The sequence below is a fragment of the Eucalyptus grandis genome, chromosome 6, assembly GCF_016545825.1.
Source record: "Eucalyptus grandis isolate ANBG69807.140 chromosome 6, ASM1654582v1, whole genome shotgun sequence".
NCBI classification, from domain to species: domain Eukaryota; kingdom Viridiplantae; phylum Streptophyta; class Magnoliopsida; order Myrtales; family Myrtaceae; genus Eucalyptus; species Eucalyptus grandis.
In genome coordinates, this window is record NC_052617.1 from 35,265,534 (window position 1) to 35,279,112 (window position 13,579).

General features: G+C 39.5%; 1 protein-coding gene across 1 annotated transcript; it reads left to right on the forward strand.

Moving 5' to 3' along the window:
* Positions 1-4,961: 4,961 nt before the first annotated feature.
* On the forward strand, positions 4,962-8,545 carry LOC104451909 (probable glycerol-3-phosphate acyltransferase 2). Its single transcript, XM_010066466.3, has 2 exons — positions 4,962-5,659; positions 7,547-8,545. Exons 1-2 carry the CDS (start codon positions 4,964-4,966, stop codon positions 8,432-8,434), a joined length of 1,584 nt encoding a protein of 527 aa, XP_010064768.3. The 5' UTR covers positions 4,962-4,963; the 3' UTR covers positions 8,435-8,545.
* Positions 8,546-13,579: the final 5,034 nt, after the last annotated feature.

The window sequence follows — 13,579 nt, forward strand, 5'->3', positions numbered from 1 at the left end:
CCTCTCAAGTTTTGTAGTAGGAATGTGTATGAACCCAACCAAGACTATTAAAGAGGGCTGGAAAAACATGTGAAGAGACGCCATGAAAGACCCTAGTTGAATTTTGCCATCCATTGCCATGGATGAATGACTTCCAGACCAATTTGCCATTCACGTTGTCATGGCAAGACAATAGACGTGTATAGTTAGTTCCAATACATGTAGTAACGGATTACAAGCCACCCAAAACACTTAAACCCTTTTCTCATAACTAACAATATAATCGAGTATTAACTAGAACATTAGAAATTGGTGGCTTATTTGGAGGAATATTGACACATAGGAAGCATATTAGAATAGTTAAATATTAAATGAATTTGCAAATGAACACTCGGAATGTACGGAGATAAATCTCTACATTGTCAATATTTTTTAGTAAAAGTCAAAACTTTATGAAACATCATAAAAAAAAAAAAAGACACAACAATGAAAGCAAAAGGTGACATAAGAAAACCCAAAGATAACCACAAAAGTTCTAAAAAAAACAAATAAAGTCTAAAATAACAAGAAAAGACATAAAAATATGAGAAATGCCCTAGAACACACATAAATGATGGATTTTGAAGCCCAAAATGTCTGCACAAGTCATCGTCGTTCTATCTCACATGGCACAAATCCCTGTCTAGGGTCATCAAATGGATGGATCGAGATGAGTTTACATTGGGTCAAAAATGATCCAACCCATTTAACTTGTTTTGAACCATTTATATGCAATACAAATTAAGTGACTCATATCTGAATTGACCCGACCCGATCTATACCCAATTCATATCCAACCTAACCTACATTACTCAAACACAGATATTTAAATGTAAGAACTGTTATATTATGCGTGTAGTGTAAAAGATAAATTTTTAGTAGTTTTATAAGGTTTCAAATAAGATTTTCAACTTGTTTGCGACTTTTTCTTCATTGCAAATTTTTTGAGTTTCACAATGAAGTATCCGACATCTCTTAAAATTAATAAGTCAATAAATATTGACAAGTAAAATCATATACTAATTTTCACAAATTCTAAAGCTTCAAATATCATATATATTTTACGATTTTTCAATTAAAAAAAAGATGAAGATCATAAGTAGAAGACAAAACTAGAAAATAAGTTGCCCCACCTAAAAACCCCCCAACTTGAACCTAAAAACAAGTGAAAAGCGACTGCAATGAGTTGACTTTTAGACCCATTAAAAACCCACATTTTATTGGACTTTATTACTCATATCAACCCATTTAGCAATATTTAATTAACCCACATATGACTCAACCCATCATATATAGGTTAATAAATAGGTTTTCAACTTGGCAGTAGCCTCCACAAGTTTCACTTTCACCTTTGATCTTAACTAATTTAAATAAAAGCTGATAATGCACAATTTGTTAGTAATCTAATCGAATGAAAGATCACTTTAATTAAGAATGATAATTTCTAGAAGAATTGATTTAAGAGTAAGTAAGGCATATAAAAGCTGGTAATTAGAAAAGTTGATAATAAAAAAATTAAATAAACACTGGTAAGCAACTTAAATGAGACTCCATTAACAAAACTAGTTGGTAACCTAATGGGAGAAAATTGAAATCATGGCGATAAATTCTTGTAAGAGTTAATAAATATTAAATGTTTGTAAGAGAGACAAATAAAAGTTGGTAATTACTAACAAAAATTAATAAACTAAAAACACAAATAGATTTTGTAAGTAATTCAAATGCAAGTTGGTAACCGATAGCTAATTGATAATTTGATAGGGAAAAAAAGAGAGGGTAAGTCATTTGCACTCAAATAAAAAAAAAATGGTAAATTCATATAAGAATTGTTAAATATAATGTGTTAGTTAGCAAAATAAATAAAAATTAGTGAAAAATAAGAAAATTTCATTAGTTATAAACTCTCAAAAAGAGAGATTTCATGAAAATATATGTGATTAAACAAGCCTTCCTCGATCTTTTTCAGGTCGAGGACTCCTCCTCCGCCTTCTTCAAATTCCTTTTCGAGCCATTGTTCAAGCCTTGTTTGGTCCTATTATATTTAGGCTAGCCTATGAGTCCAACTCATGGCCTAATTTCTAGTCGAGAAATTAGTGACTGTTGCTCTATTTGACGGGAGATAGATCAATTATAGGTGTGATTAGTTGCAAGGTGAGTAGTTACACAAAATGAAAATTAGGAACCACCCACTAGTTCTTGGATCAACTCGAGAACTAGACCGCTGCTCCTATATGATCCTAAGTGGGTCCATGGAACTGGCCAAAGGAAGCAAAGAAGTAGGAAAGGGCAAAAAAAGAGGGGAAAGGCGAGGCATGAGTCATCAGATGGGGTGAAGCTGGGGTGGGAGAGACCAAGACAGCGATAATGAGGTGGAGCGGCAATGGAGGCATGGTGGCGAAGGGTGAGAAGTGAGAGGGAGAGGGATAGGTGGGGAAGGGCAGGTACTATAAAAATTTTCTTGATATGGATTACATTAATTGATATTATAATTAACCATTTTATACGATTAGTCTAATAAGTTGAGATATTAAAATTCTTGATTAGTCTAATATAGGATCGGCTAGTGTAGGCCTAGTAAAGCCCAACCTACGATAAGAGAGCTTATGACTTAAAATTCTATAAATAGTGCTCAAGCCTATTCTCTAACTTTGATATACACATATCCTCACATAAGGAACGTTTATTGACCACTAAAGATGAGAGGCGGTCTCATTAAGCCAATGATACATTGGGCATTAAAGCAAAAGCATTTGAGCTTTGGATCATCATCATTTTGCATCGAGAACGATGAATTCAAAATCACATGCCCAAATCTCTTTTCTCGATTATATGTGTCCTAGATTCCAACTATGGAGATCTTGAGTGTTGTTTTCACAACTTACAGACATTGGTCATCGGGTGACGTGAGCAAAGAGGCAAGAGAGGCTGAGATGAGCAATGAGGATGAGTACAGTGACAACAAGGTAAAGCGAGAATGGAGGCATGGTGGTGGATAGTGAGAGGAGAATGGGGGAGCGAGAGGTGGGGAAGGACGAGGTCATCAAGTGGCATGGAGCAAAGGTGGGAGAGGGCGAGACAAGGGGCGAGGATGAGTACAATGATGACGAGGTGGAGTGGAAGTGGAGGCATGGCGGTGGAGGGAGAGAGAGAACATACCTTGAGAAGTGTGAGGGTTTGTGGACATGAAAAGATGTCACGTGGAGAGAATGAGAGAGAGTTTTTAAGGTTTTTGAAATTTTAACATAAAAATTAAAAATATATACATCAATCTATTCCAGATGGATAGGTGGGTGGTTTCACATCTGAAACTGGAAATTGGATCAAAACTCACCGGTTCCAATAAATCAGAATAAAAAATGGACTAGTCCCCATGAGAATAGCTGGTTCAATCTGGTTCCAAGCAATCATGGTAGTTCCAATTCTTTTGCATACACATAATCAATTACAAAGGAAATCCATCAATGAGAAAGACATGGAGAGCAATGCATCATATCGACCAACAACATGAAAATGACGAATTCATTTAATATGCATGTCATATCACTATTACTGAAAAGAACTATTAATATGCATGCCGTATCACTATTATTGAAAAGAACTATAGCAAAAACGTGTGGGGCATACCCTCATCCATACGTTAACTAGGGCTGTCTCAATTCCTTTCTTATTTGGACCTTTAATCGCAATCATAGACACCACTCTCTTAAATTCAATATAAAGTAAGTGACAACTAATTGGGAGAATTACCAAAAAAAAGTCTTTAAATTTATTACAATCGTGCCAATTCAATCCTAATTTTTTTTGTTGACTAATTTAGTTATAAACTTTTTACAATTGTGTCAATTTAGTCCATCGGGCCAAAATTTGCCTACCGGCACTGACGTGAACGCTAGCTGATAACGGTTGTCAGGCAAAGGCTGATGTGACATTTTTAAATTATTTTTTTGAATTTTTAAATATTTTCTTGATTTTTTTTCCATCCACTTCTCCTTCCTCTGGTCGGCTGGCGCCGACCTCACCGGCCAATGGTGAGGTCGACCTCCCTGTCGCTGGGCAAGGCCCGGCCAGATCTGGTAAGGCTTGGCCTCAACCAGCCATGGTGAGAGCCAAGCTCACTGACACTAGTGAGGTCGACCCTCGACATGGTTGGGCGGGGCCGAGCCTCGCCAAATCCAAGGCAAGGGTTGACCTTGCCAGTGGCCGATGAGGCTCCTTGGCTCAACCTCGCCATGGCTGGGCGAGGCCAAGCCTCACTAGATCTAGTGATAGTAGCCTCACCGGCCACTGGCGAGGTTGACCGTTGCCTTTGCTTGGCGAGGTCAACTGTCGGCTCGCCAAGTCTAGTGGGGCCTCGCTCAGCCAAGGCGAGGGTCGACCTTGCTGGTGGCCAACGAGACTCCTCACTCAGGGACGGGGAGGCTCGACCTCGCCATGGCTAAATTGGCTAAAAAAAAAATTAGGACTAAATTGGCACAATTGCAATAGGTTTATGACTTTTTTGGTAATTCTCCTTGTGAAATCACATGCCAATTTGTCGTCTTCAAGGATGATTGCAACGAACACTCAAAATGATTTATGAAGTCTCATTATTAACTTTCAAAATAGTCAAGACAACTCGTACTACACAATTTATAGCATTGTTCGATGGTAGATACCACAATAAAAATCTAGTGCGAACACAGAATTTACGTGAGTAAATAATGATTGAGACTTATAACTTACGTATTAAATCAAGTGGACCCTGAAGTCCAAGACCGTGTACACTAGAAACGAACTATGTGACGCACGTGATCTTAATTTGGCAAGTCTAGTCAAGCATCCGTCTGGTTCTAGTTCTTGTTACATTACTTTTTTGGTTAAACATCATTTGCCCATGTCAAAAAACTAGAAATATCGGACGTGCTATATAAAAGGTCACATGTTTCCAAAACCACACAGCCAGAAAATGGCCGGAAAATCAATGGCGAAGTCTATTTCCTCCTTCCTCACCAGAGTCTTGTTTGGAAGAACCAAAGCAACCACCAACACCGATGCAAAACCGACTCAAAGATTCGCCAATATTGCCAAAACATCCCTCGAAGACTTCTCTCCAGAAACGATCGTCTTCGACTTTGAGAGCACGCTCCTGCGGTCCTCTTCTCTCTTCCCTTACTTCATGCTCGTGGCCTTCGAAGTAGGAGGCTTCTTGAGAGCTCTCGTGCTGCTTCTCGCATATCCTTTCGTGTGCATGCTCAATCAAGAAACAATGCTCCACGTGATGGTGTTCATATGCTTTGTTGGGGTCAGAAGAGAGAGCTTTAGGCTCGGGAGTGCGGTTTTACCCAAGTTCTTCTTGGAAGAATTGGGCCGCGAGGCGTTCGATAGCGTGATGGGTTTTGGGCAAAGAGTGGCGATCACAAGGTTGCCGAGGGTCATGGTGGAGGAGTTCTTGAAAGAGTGGTTGGGGGTCGACACGGTGGTGGGAAGAGAAGTAGCGGTGTTCCGAGGGCGGTTCACGGGCTTGATGGAGAAGAACAAGGCGAGACAAGAGCTGAGTCGGCTCCTTTGTGAGAGAAGATTAATGGGTTCTCGTGCAACTTGTATCGGATGCTTCGGCAAGCCATGGCCTTTTGACCATCAGCAGCTTCTTGCTCACTGTAAGGTAACGGAGAACAACCACGAACCCTCTCTCGCTCCCCCCCTGCATTTTCTGATTGGCTAATGGGAAGGTTACTTTCTCCTGCATCTTCTTATTGGCTAATGGGAAGGTTACTTTGAAGAATGTTTCTAGTTGCTCGTAGCCACCGAAGAATAATTAAAAGAAGTCCAGATTGTGTTAATATATTGAGAAATGATTGAGTGATAGTGTTTAATTTACTGTGAAAATAATAGTTTATTTTGAACTAAAAAAACTGAATAATAAATAATTATAAGTTGCTATGGGGTCCTTCAAAAATTTATGATCAACAACAAGTTATTAGTCTCACAATAACTCAAAAATTATTATGCTAGTAAAGTTCTTATATATTATACAACTTTACATTAACATCTATATAGCATAGTGAGGACTTCCAAAAAAATTTGCTTACTAATTTGTATTGTTGAATTCTAATTTTTCCTATCATCCAAGCATTTTCACTCATCCATACATTCACATAAAAAATAATATTTTCAGGCAAAGCTTCATTATCATCTAATGTTGAACTAATTACCCGTCATCAAGATCGTGCCTGAAAATAAATAATGAAAAATATATATCTAATTCGTGCCTTGTTATTGTAATTTTATTGTGGAATATATCGAATCTTTTAAGTAAATCAACACAAAATCACTAGAAAAATAAATAATGAAAAATAAAGTATACCAGAGATTTATATAATTCAGTTAAAGTATTGATACCTACTTCATAAAAAGAATTACGGGCAAATAATTCACTATAATTGGGAGATCATACTACAATCGCTCATACTTTTAAATATTTCTCATACCTAAATTAATTTCAAATTCACAATATTTACAAATAAATAACTCAATTTGGGCGTAAACTCACCGCATTGAAGAAGGTGCTATGTACGGCCGAAAGGGAGCGTCCCCCGTTCCCAAGTAAAAGGAGTCATCTTGCGCACCCACGGCAACACAAATCACAAGTTTCGAGAAAATATTGGGTGGTCCGGGACCACCACGTCAGCGTGGTCCCGGACCACTCACGGCGCCGCGTGTATGGGGAGCGCAGACAAAGGACGAAAACCGGGCCCACTTCTCTGACGCTCTCTCTCCTCTTTCTCTCTTTTGTCCATTCCCATACACGTGGCGCCGTGTGAGTGGTCCGGGACCACGCTGACGTGGTGGTCCCAGACCACCCAATATTTTCTCACAAGTTTCAAAGAGAGAGAGAGAGAAGCCGCACACATAATACCCCCACAAACTTAATAATATTAAATAAGAATGTCTGCCAAAAACGTTGAAATTGGTCAAACCTTGCAGGAACCTATTGAATTCCTCACCGAATTGCCCTTTCCTAAGTAAAGAACAAAGGTCAATTCCTTGATTACACGTGCGTCAACAATCGGGGCTCAGGATTTATTAGCTCAAATTCAAAACATGATTTAACACTTGTGATGGATTGATCTTTAACTGCACTTTATTAATTTATTGAACTTCGTCTAGTTCAACGTCTTCGAAAGAAATAATATCAGTCTCTTTCTTTATTTAACTTATCATGTATATCAACTGTATACTTTTTTTAAATTATAGAAAGTATCATCATTACAGCTAAATTCATTCTCCAATACATATTAGACAGTACATCTTTCTTGATTTATCCTGATATTAGATGCGGTTTACTTTTTCTTGGTATAACTTGCCATGTATATCAACTGTGTTTATATCAATTGTGTTTTAATTAATCACAGTGCCAAATATAAACATTGGAAGATTGCTTTTTCTTTTTTTGTGTGGTTTATCATGCGCCTTGACATGTAATTTGCATAATTTAGTAGAAAATGACTGAGTAGAAATTAACAAAACCTTCCTGCAACTGTTGCCGCAGGAAGTCTACATGGTGAGCCAAGCAGAGAAGAGGAATTGGCAACTCCTCCCAAGAGAGAAATATCCAAAGCCCTTGATCTTTCACGATGGCAAATTGGCCTTCAGACCAACCCCACTTGCCACCCTCGCCATGTTCATGTGGCTTCCGCTTGGCCTCCCTCTCTCCATCCTTAGAATCATTCTCGGCATCCTCTTGCCTTTCTCAATCTCAGGCCCTGTAATGGCCATGACAGGCGTGAAGATCACCGTCTCAAAACCCCAAAACCCTAATTTTGATCCCAATCCACTTGCCAACAGCACAAAGGGCACTCTCTATGCATGCAACCACAAGACCCTTTTGGACCCAGTCTTTGTCTCCCATGCCCTCAGCAAGCCCCTCACCGCGGCCATCTACAGCCTGAGCCCGTTCAACGAGGCCATCTCCCCGATACAGACTGTCCGCCTGGCCAGGGACCGCGAGCAGGACACAAAACTTATGCAGCGGGCCCTGACCCGCAGCGACCTCGTGGTTTGCCCCGAGGGGACAACGTGCAGGGAGCCCTACCTGCTCAGGTTCAGCCCGCTGTTCGCACGAGTGAGCAAGGACATAGTCCCCGTGGCTATTGACGTTGGGATTAGCATGTTCTATGGGTCCACGGCCCGCGGACCCAAATGCTGGGATCCGGTCTTCCATTTCATGAACCCAAACTCGAGTTATACTCTCCAAATCCTTGAGAAATTGCCGGCCTCTTACACATGTGAGGGTGGTGGTAAGTCAGGCGTTGAAGTTGCAAACTATGTGCAGAGCCAGATTGCCGGGGCTCTAGGGTTTGAGTGCACACTCCTCACAAGAAAGGACAAGTACATGGTCCTGGCTGGGAATGATGGGAGAGTAAAAGCCGAGAATTGAATGTAAGAGTTTGAAAATTTAGCAGCCTATGATGGCTCATGATATAAGTCATCGCATCAAAAGGGCTCAAAAGAAACATGATTAAATACAATTACGTTGTTACCTTTGGAATAAAGCTGTCAAAATGGGTTACTAACCCATATTTATTAAAATGGGTCAGCTCAAATTTGTCATATAGACCAAAATGGTTTTTGAAAAGAAAAAACCAAAATAAATGGGTCTAAATGGGTTTGTCATGAAATCCCTTTTCAACCCATATTTATCAATAACAACGACAATAACAACAACAACAACAAAAAAGTAAAGTAAAGTAAATTGACCCAACTTCTTCTTCTTCTTCCTTTGAAAGGGTGCAAAAAATTCCTAAGGCGATAATTGGGATTTTGCCACCAGTAAAGACGCATATACAAAAAGATGCGGATCATCTATCTCTTATTGTGTCTCTAGTACACATGATGACACATGTTATTAATTTTTTAAGGGTGTGCATGGAAACGTTCCAAAGAAACGTTTTTGGAACACTTTCGTACGGATTTTGTTTCCGGAACAAAAAAAGAACATAAACGCGTTTGGTTGCGTTTCTTTTTTTTTTTGTTTTTTTGTTTCCGGAACAAAATAAGAACAAAAAAAAAGAAATAACAAATTGTTGTTTCTTGTTCCAGAAACAAAAAAAATGAAGAAACGTTTTTCTCTTCTCTCTCTTCTTCTTCTCTTCTTCTTTTCTTCTTCTTTTCTTCTTTTTTCTTTTTTTCTTTCGCTTTCGCCGACCTCGGCCATGGCCGGCGGACCGACCGGCCGTCGGGCGGCGACGCCCTCGAGGGTCGGCGACCTCGCCGGAGCGTCGCCGGCGCGGCGAGGCTGCCGCCCCCGTCGGCCGGTCGCCGGAGGTCGGTGACCGAGCGAAAAACAAAAAATAAAAAAGAAAGGAAAAAATGAAAAATAAAATAAAAATGTTTAAAAAATTAAAAGAAATAAAAAAAGAATAAAATTTACCAAACGTGTTTCTATTCATTTTTATTCCCGGAACAAACGTTACCAAACGTGTTCTTTTGTTCAAAAATTGTTCCGCGGAACAGAAATACTTTTTTTTGTTTCTGTTCCTTGGAACAAAAAAAGAACAGAAACGTTACCATTCGTACCCTAAATATCATTATCAAAGTGATAAGTGTTGAGATCCTGTGCATTTGACACAGATTGAGACACAATAAAAGTAGAGGTTATGTATGTGATTGAGACACATGCCTTTGATCCAAAAGTCTGGGAAATCTTTTTTTTTTCTTTTTTTCCAACTCAGATCAAGCCTTGTAATAGTGGGTGGTGATGGGTGGTGGTGTCGTAACGTTATTACAAAGATATCTCAGAGAGCTGCTTTGGAGTGAAAAACTGGAACCGGTAGAATGTGGGGCTTTATGAGCAATCACTAAGACATGCATATTACAAGGCAAACCAATTACGCGTAGCATACAAACTAGTTTCTGGATGCAGCTTGATATGCTTTTCAAGCCGTAAGATTGCTGACTGAAATGCTTGATTCGGAGAGTATTGAATATGGTATCCTACCTCATACAAAAGTTCATGTATAGTTGCTTCAGTTCAAACACATTCCTCTCGAAACTAAATCTTCCAATGTGCGAAGTCCATCACCTATATTTTAGATCTTGAAACTCTAGGTGGAGATATCTTAACAAGTAACGAATAATTGTTCTACTATGCTAAGATTAGCATAGAGGACATTAAATGTATCAATGATTTTATTGTATGAGTCTTTTCTTTACTCTTTTTGGATAGCATGTTTATATAATCAAGTCATGTTTAACCTGGTTTTAAATGGTATACTTCTCTCCATTTCATGGCATGGCAACTTTTGCCATCACCATTACCTGTGACCATGAATATAGTCTATTCACCAATTGAAATACAGAGTTCTAGTTTTAAAACAAATATTATCATCTTATATTATCGACTCTACTATATTTATTACATAAGTTGACATCTTCCACTACATATACCAATATCATTTTTTTTTTCAGGATCCAATGGATCTTATGCATCTAAGTCTTGAAAAGTACCATGCGACTGGGGTATTAAATAATACCAAAACCAAACCAAAAATTACAGATATTTTTTGTTCACTTTTATTCTGGTTCGGGTAGTATGCAAAAATGCCTTGACAATTTGGTTCGGTTTGACTACAATACCCTCGCCAACCTGAACTACATTCACAACATATTTCAGAAACAATGAAAACAATCTAAAAGAGCAAGTAGCTTGCAAATTTCTTTGATCATCTCCTCCTCTTCACCGTCTTCACGATCACTTCACTCCCTCTAAATTGTGGTTCACACGAATCGTCGTCATCTCAAAACTCGATCTTGATTCCAACCTCTCCAGCCCGAGTACCCCAGAAAATGGATCTTGCTCCGGAAGAGCTCCAGCTCCTCACCATCTCCAACATCCTCCTCGAATCTCTGTTGCCATCCCCAAGCGGTCCCCCAAGACCTTCTACCTCATAACACCCGACCCTCATCTTCCTTCTCTGCTTCGCAATTTTGGCCCACTCCCTCTCCCCCACCGCCTCCAATATCCAACCCAGGCCCGTCATGAGTGGACCCTCCTCCACACCTTCCAGTTTTGTTACCTCTTCCTATACCTTCTCCCTCCTCTCCAACGCCTCCTCGGGTCAATAGAGGGAAATAACACACACAAAAAAAACAAAAAGAGAAAAAATCAATTTTTTTTTTTAAATTACAAAAACTTCACGCCAATGCCACCCATACCACGTGAGATGACGGAGGTACGATGAGGACTTCTGGTCAAAAATTGGCCGAAAGAACTAAATTAATAACTCATCAAAAAATTTAGAATTAAATGGGCAAAATTGAAAAGTTCATAACTAAATTGAGGCCGTACAATAGGTTCCATACTTTTTGGACATTTATCCCCAAAATGTGAGATGCATAATGAGCTATGTAATTGAGATTAATCTATTCAACAATACGTAGAAATAAAGAGAAGGAGCAACTCACCCAAATTACAAGGTCCTAGGGTTCCTACAGAGATTATGATTAAATGAAGGATCACGGCCTTGAAAAAACTGTGAAATTTCATACCCCAATTAGATGAACTCAAATCCTTGGCTGCCATTTTTTTCCTTCTTTTTTCACGTACCATCTTCATTGTAAAATTGCTTAGGCCCTATTTAGTTCAGCATTCCCAAGGGGCTTTCAACCTCGAAAGCCCCTTGCGAAAAAATTTAGCTGTTTGGTTAAGCATTTGAAGGTATCCTTGGCCAAATACTGGCCTTTGAAATGCAAGTCCACCTCTACTATTCATCCGTTGACTTCTTCTTTTTCTTTTTTCTTTTTTAAACTAATCATCTTCCCCACACCCCAACTGCCATTGATCGGCGACGGAGTTTCATTGGATTTTATTTTTATTTTTTAAAAAAATAATAAAAACCCTTTGCAAATGTTGGGTTCACCTTTTTTTTTTTTTTTGTCATTTTTATCTTTTGACAATCAATAGCCCAACTTTTTATCAATACACTAGAATGATCATTAATTAATGAAGATGATTAATACTACAATAATTAAAAAAATATATTCAAAGTTTTTTTTTTTGGTCAAAAATAGATAATGCATTCGATTATCGAAAAAAACCAGTCTTACAAGACAACGACGGAGAAAATTCCGAAAGGGGTAAAGGAGTGGTGGTCAACCAATTTAGAGGAAGTTTGTTGGCCCGATATGTCTTGGCCAACCAATCCGCAGCTCTATTTGCTTCTCGGGGGCAGTAAACCACTGTTACATTTTTGCACCTTGCCGGCTCTTCTTTGCAAGTTTGCACAATTTCTCTTAAATTCCAAGGAGGCTCGGCCCGGCCCATTACCTAGTCCACGACAGGTAAACAATCGCTTTCACATGTCCACGTAAGTGTTTGGCTTTTGTCTCCTCCCACGTGCCGCAGATCAAGTCCTTTTAAGTAGAGGATCCCGTGCAACAAAGATTCGACTTCTGCTTGCTGCGAGGATGAAACCCTAGCTTCCGAGACAAAGCCCACAACGACCTGCCCAAAAGAGTTTCGCACGATTCCATTGATGGAGTAGATGAAATCGCCTGGGATCCAGGCCGCATCAACATTTATCTTCATCTCCGTTGGGGCCGGCGGGTTCCATTGAACATGTATGCTATGATTTGGGTGTTTTAAACTTTGTTTCTTCTTCCATCTACTGAAGGTTAGATGCTGTTCATATGCTAGATCCAACAGATTCGCTGGTTGCGGACGCTTTGCTCTGAAGATCCAATTGTTCCGAGCCTTCCAAATGTTCCAGAGAACCACTCCTGTAAGCTCTCTTGTGGGTGAGTCGCGGTTGGTTTCAAAGACCCCCATCAACTATTGATCAAAGCGTTTGATCTGGCTTTCGGTACTGGTGCCCTTGAGTTGTGGATCCTCCCATATTTTTTTGGTCCATTTGCACAATAAAAAAGGTATGTTATGTGGTTTCTATTCTGGAGTTGCAAATCGGGCATAATGGGTCGGGTGTTATTTTCCTTTTGTATAGGTTTTCTCGCGTGGGAATGGCATTTTGGCATAGGCTCCGGATGGAAGTCCGAATTTTTGGGGGTATGATAAGGCTCCATATTTGAGTCCATAGGTTTCATAGGGGTTTGAAGGAACACGATGCCCTATTTTGATTTGTACTAGGGAGTTTTGGGTAGGCTCTGTTATATCCACTCTTCATAGTACACTTCCCTGCTCTATTTCCTATCCACACTAAGCTATCCTGTTTCGGGTTTTGACTCAGGGGGATCGCTAAGATCTCATTAGCAGTGTTTTCATCAAAAAGATGGTATATTTGTTGTTCCTCCCAAGCATTAGAGTCTGCATTGATCAACTCTGACACGTAGATAGGTTCTTGGTGGTTTGCTAGTCTTCCAATAACCCTTTGCTCTAACCATTTGTCTTCCCTGATTTTAATGGTTTTTCCATCCCCCATTGACCATTTAGTATCTGCTGCTATTGTATCTCTTCCAAGTAATAGGCTCTGCCAGCCCTAGGATGGGCGTTGGCCCTTGCAAGCTCTCCAGATATCTCCATTTGGGAAATAGATTCCTTTCAGAACTCTACACCACAGGACTGTTGGAG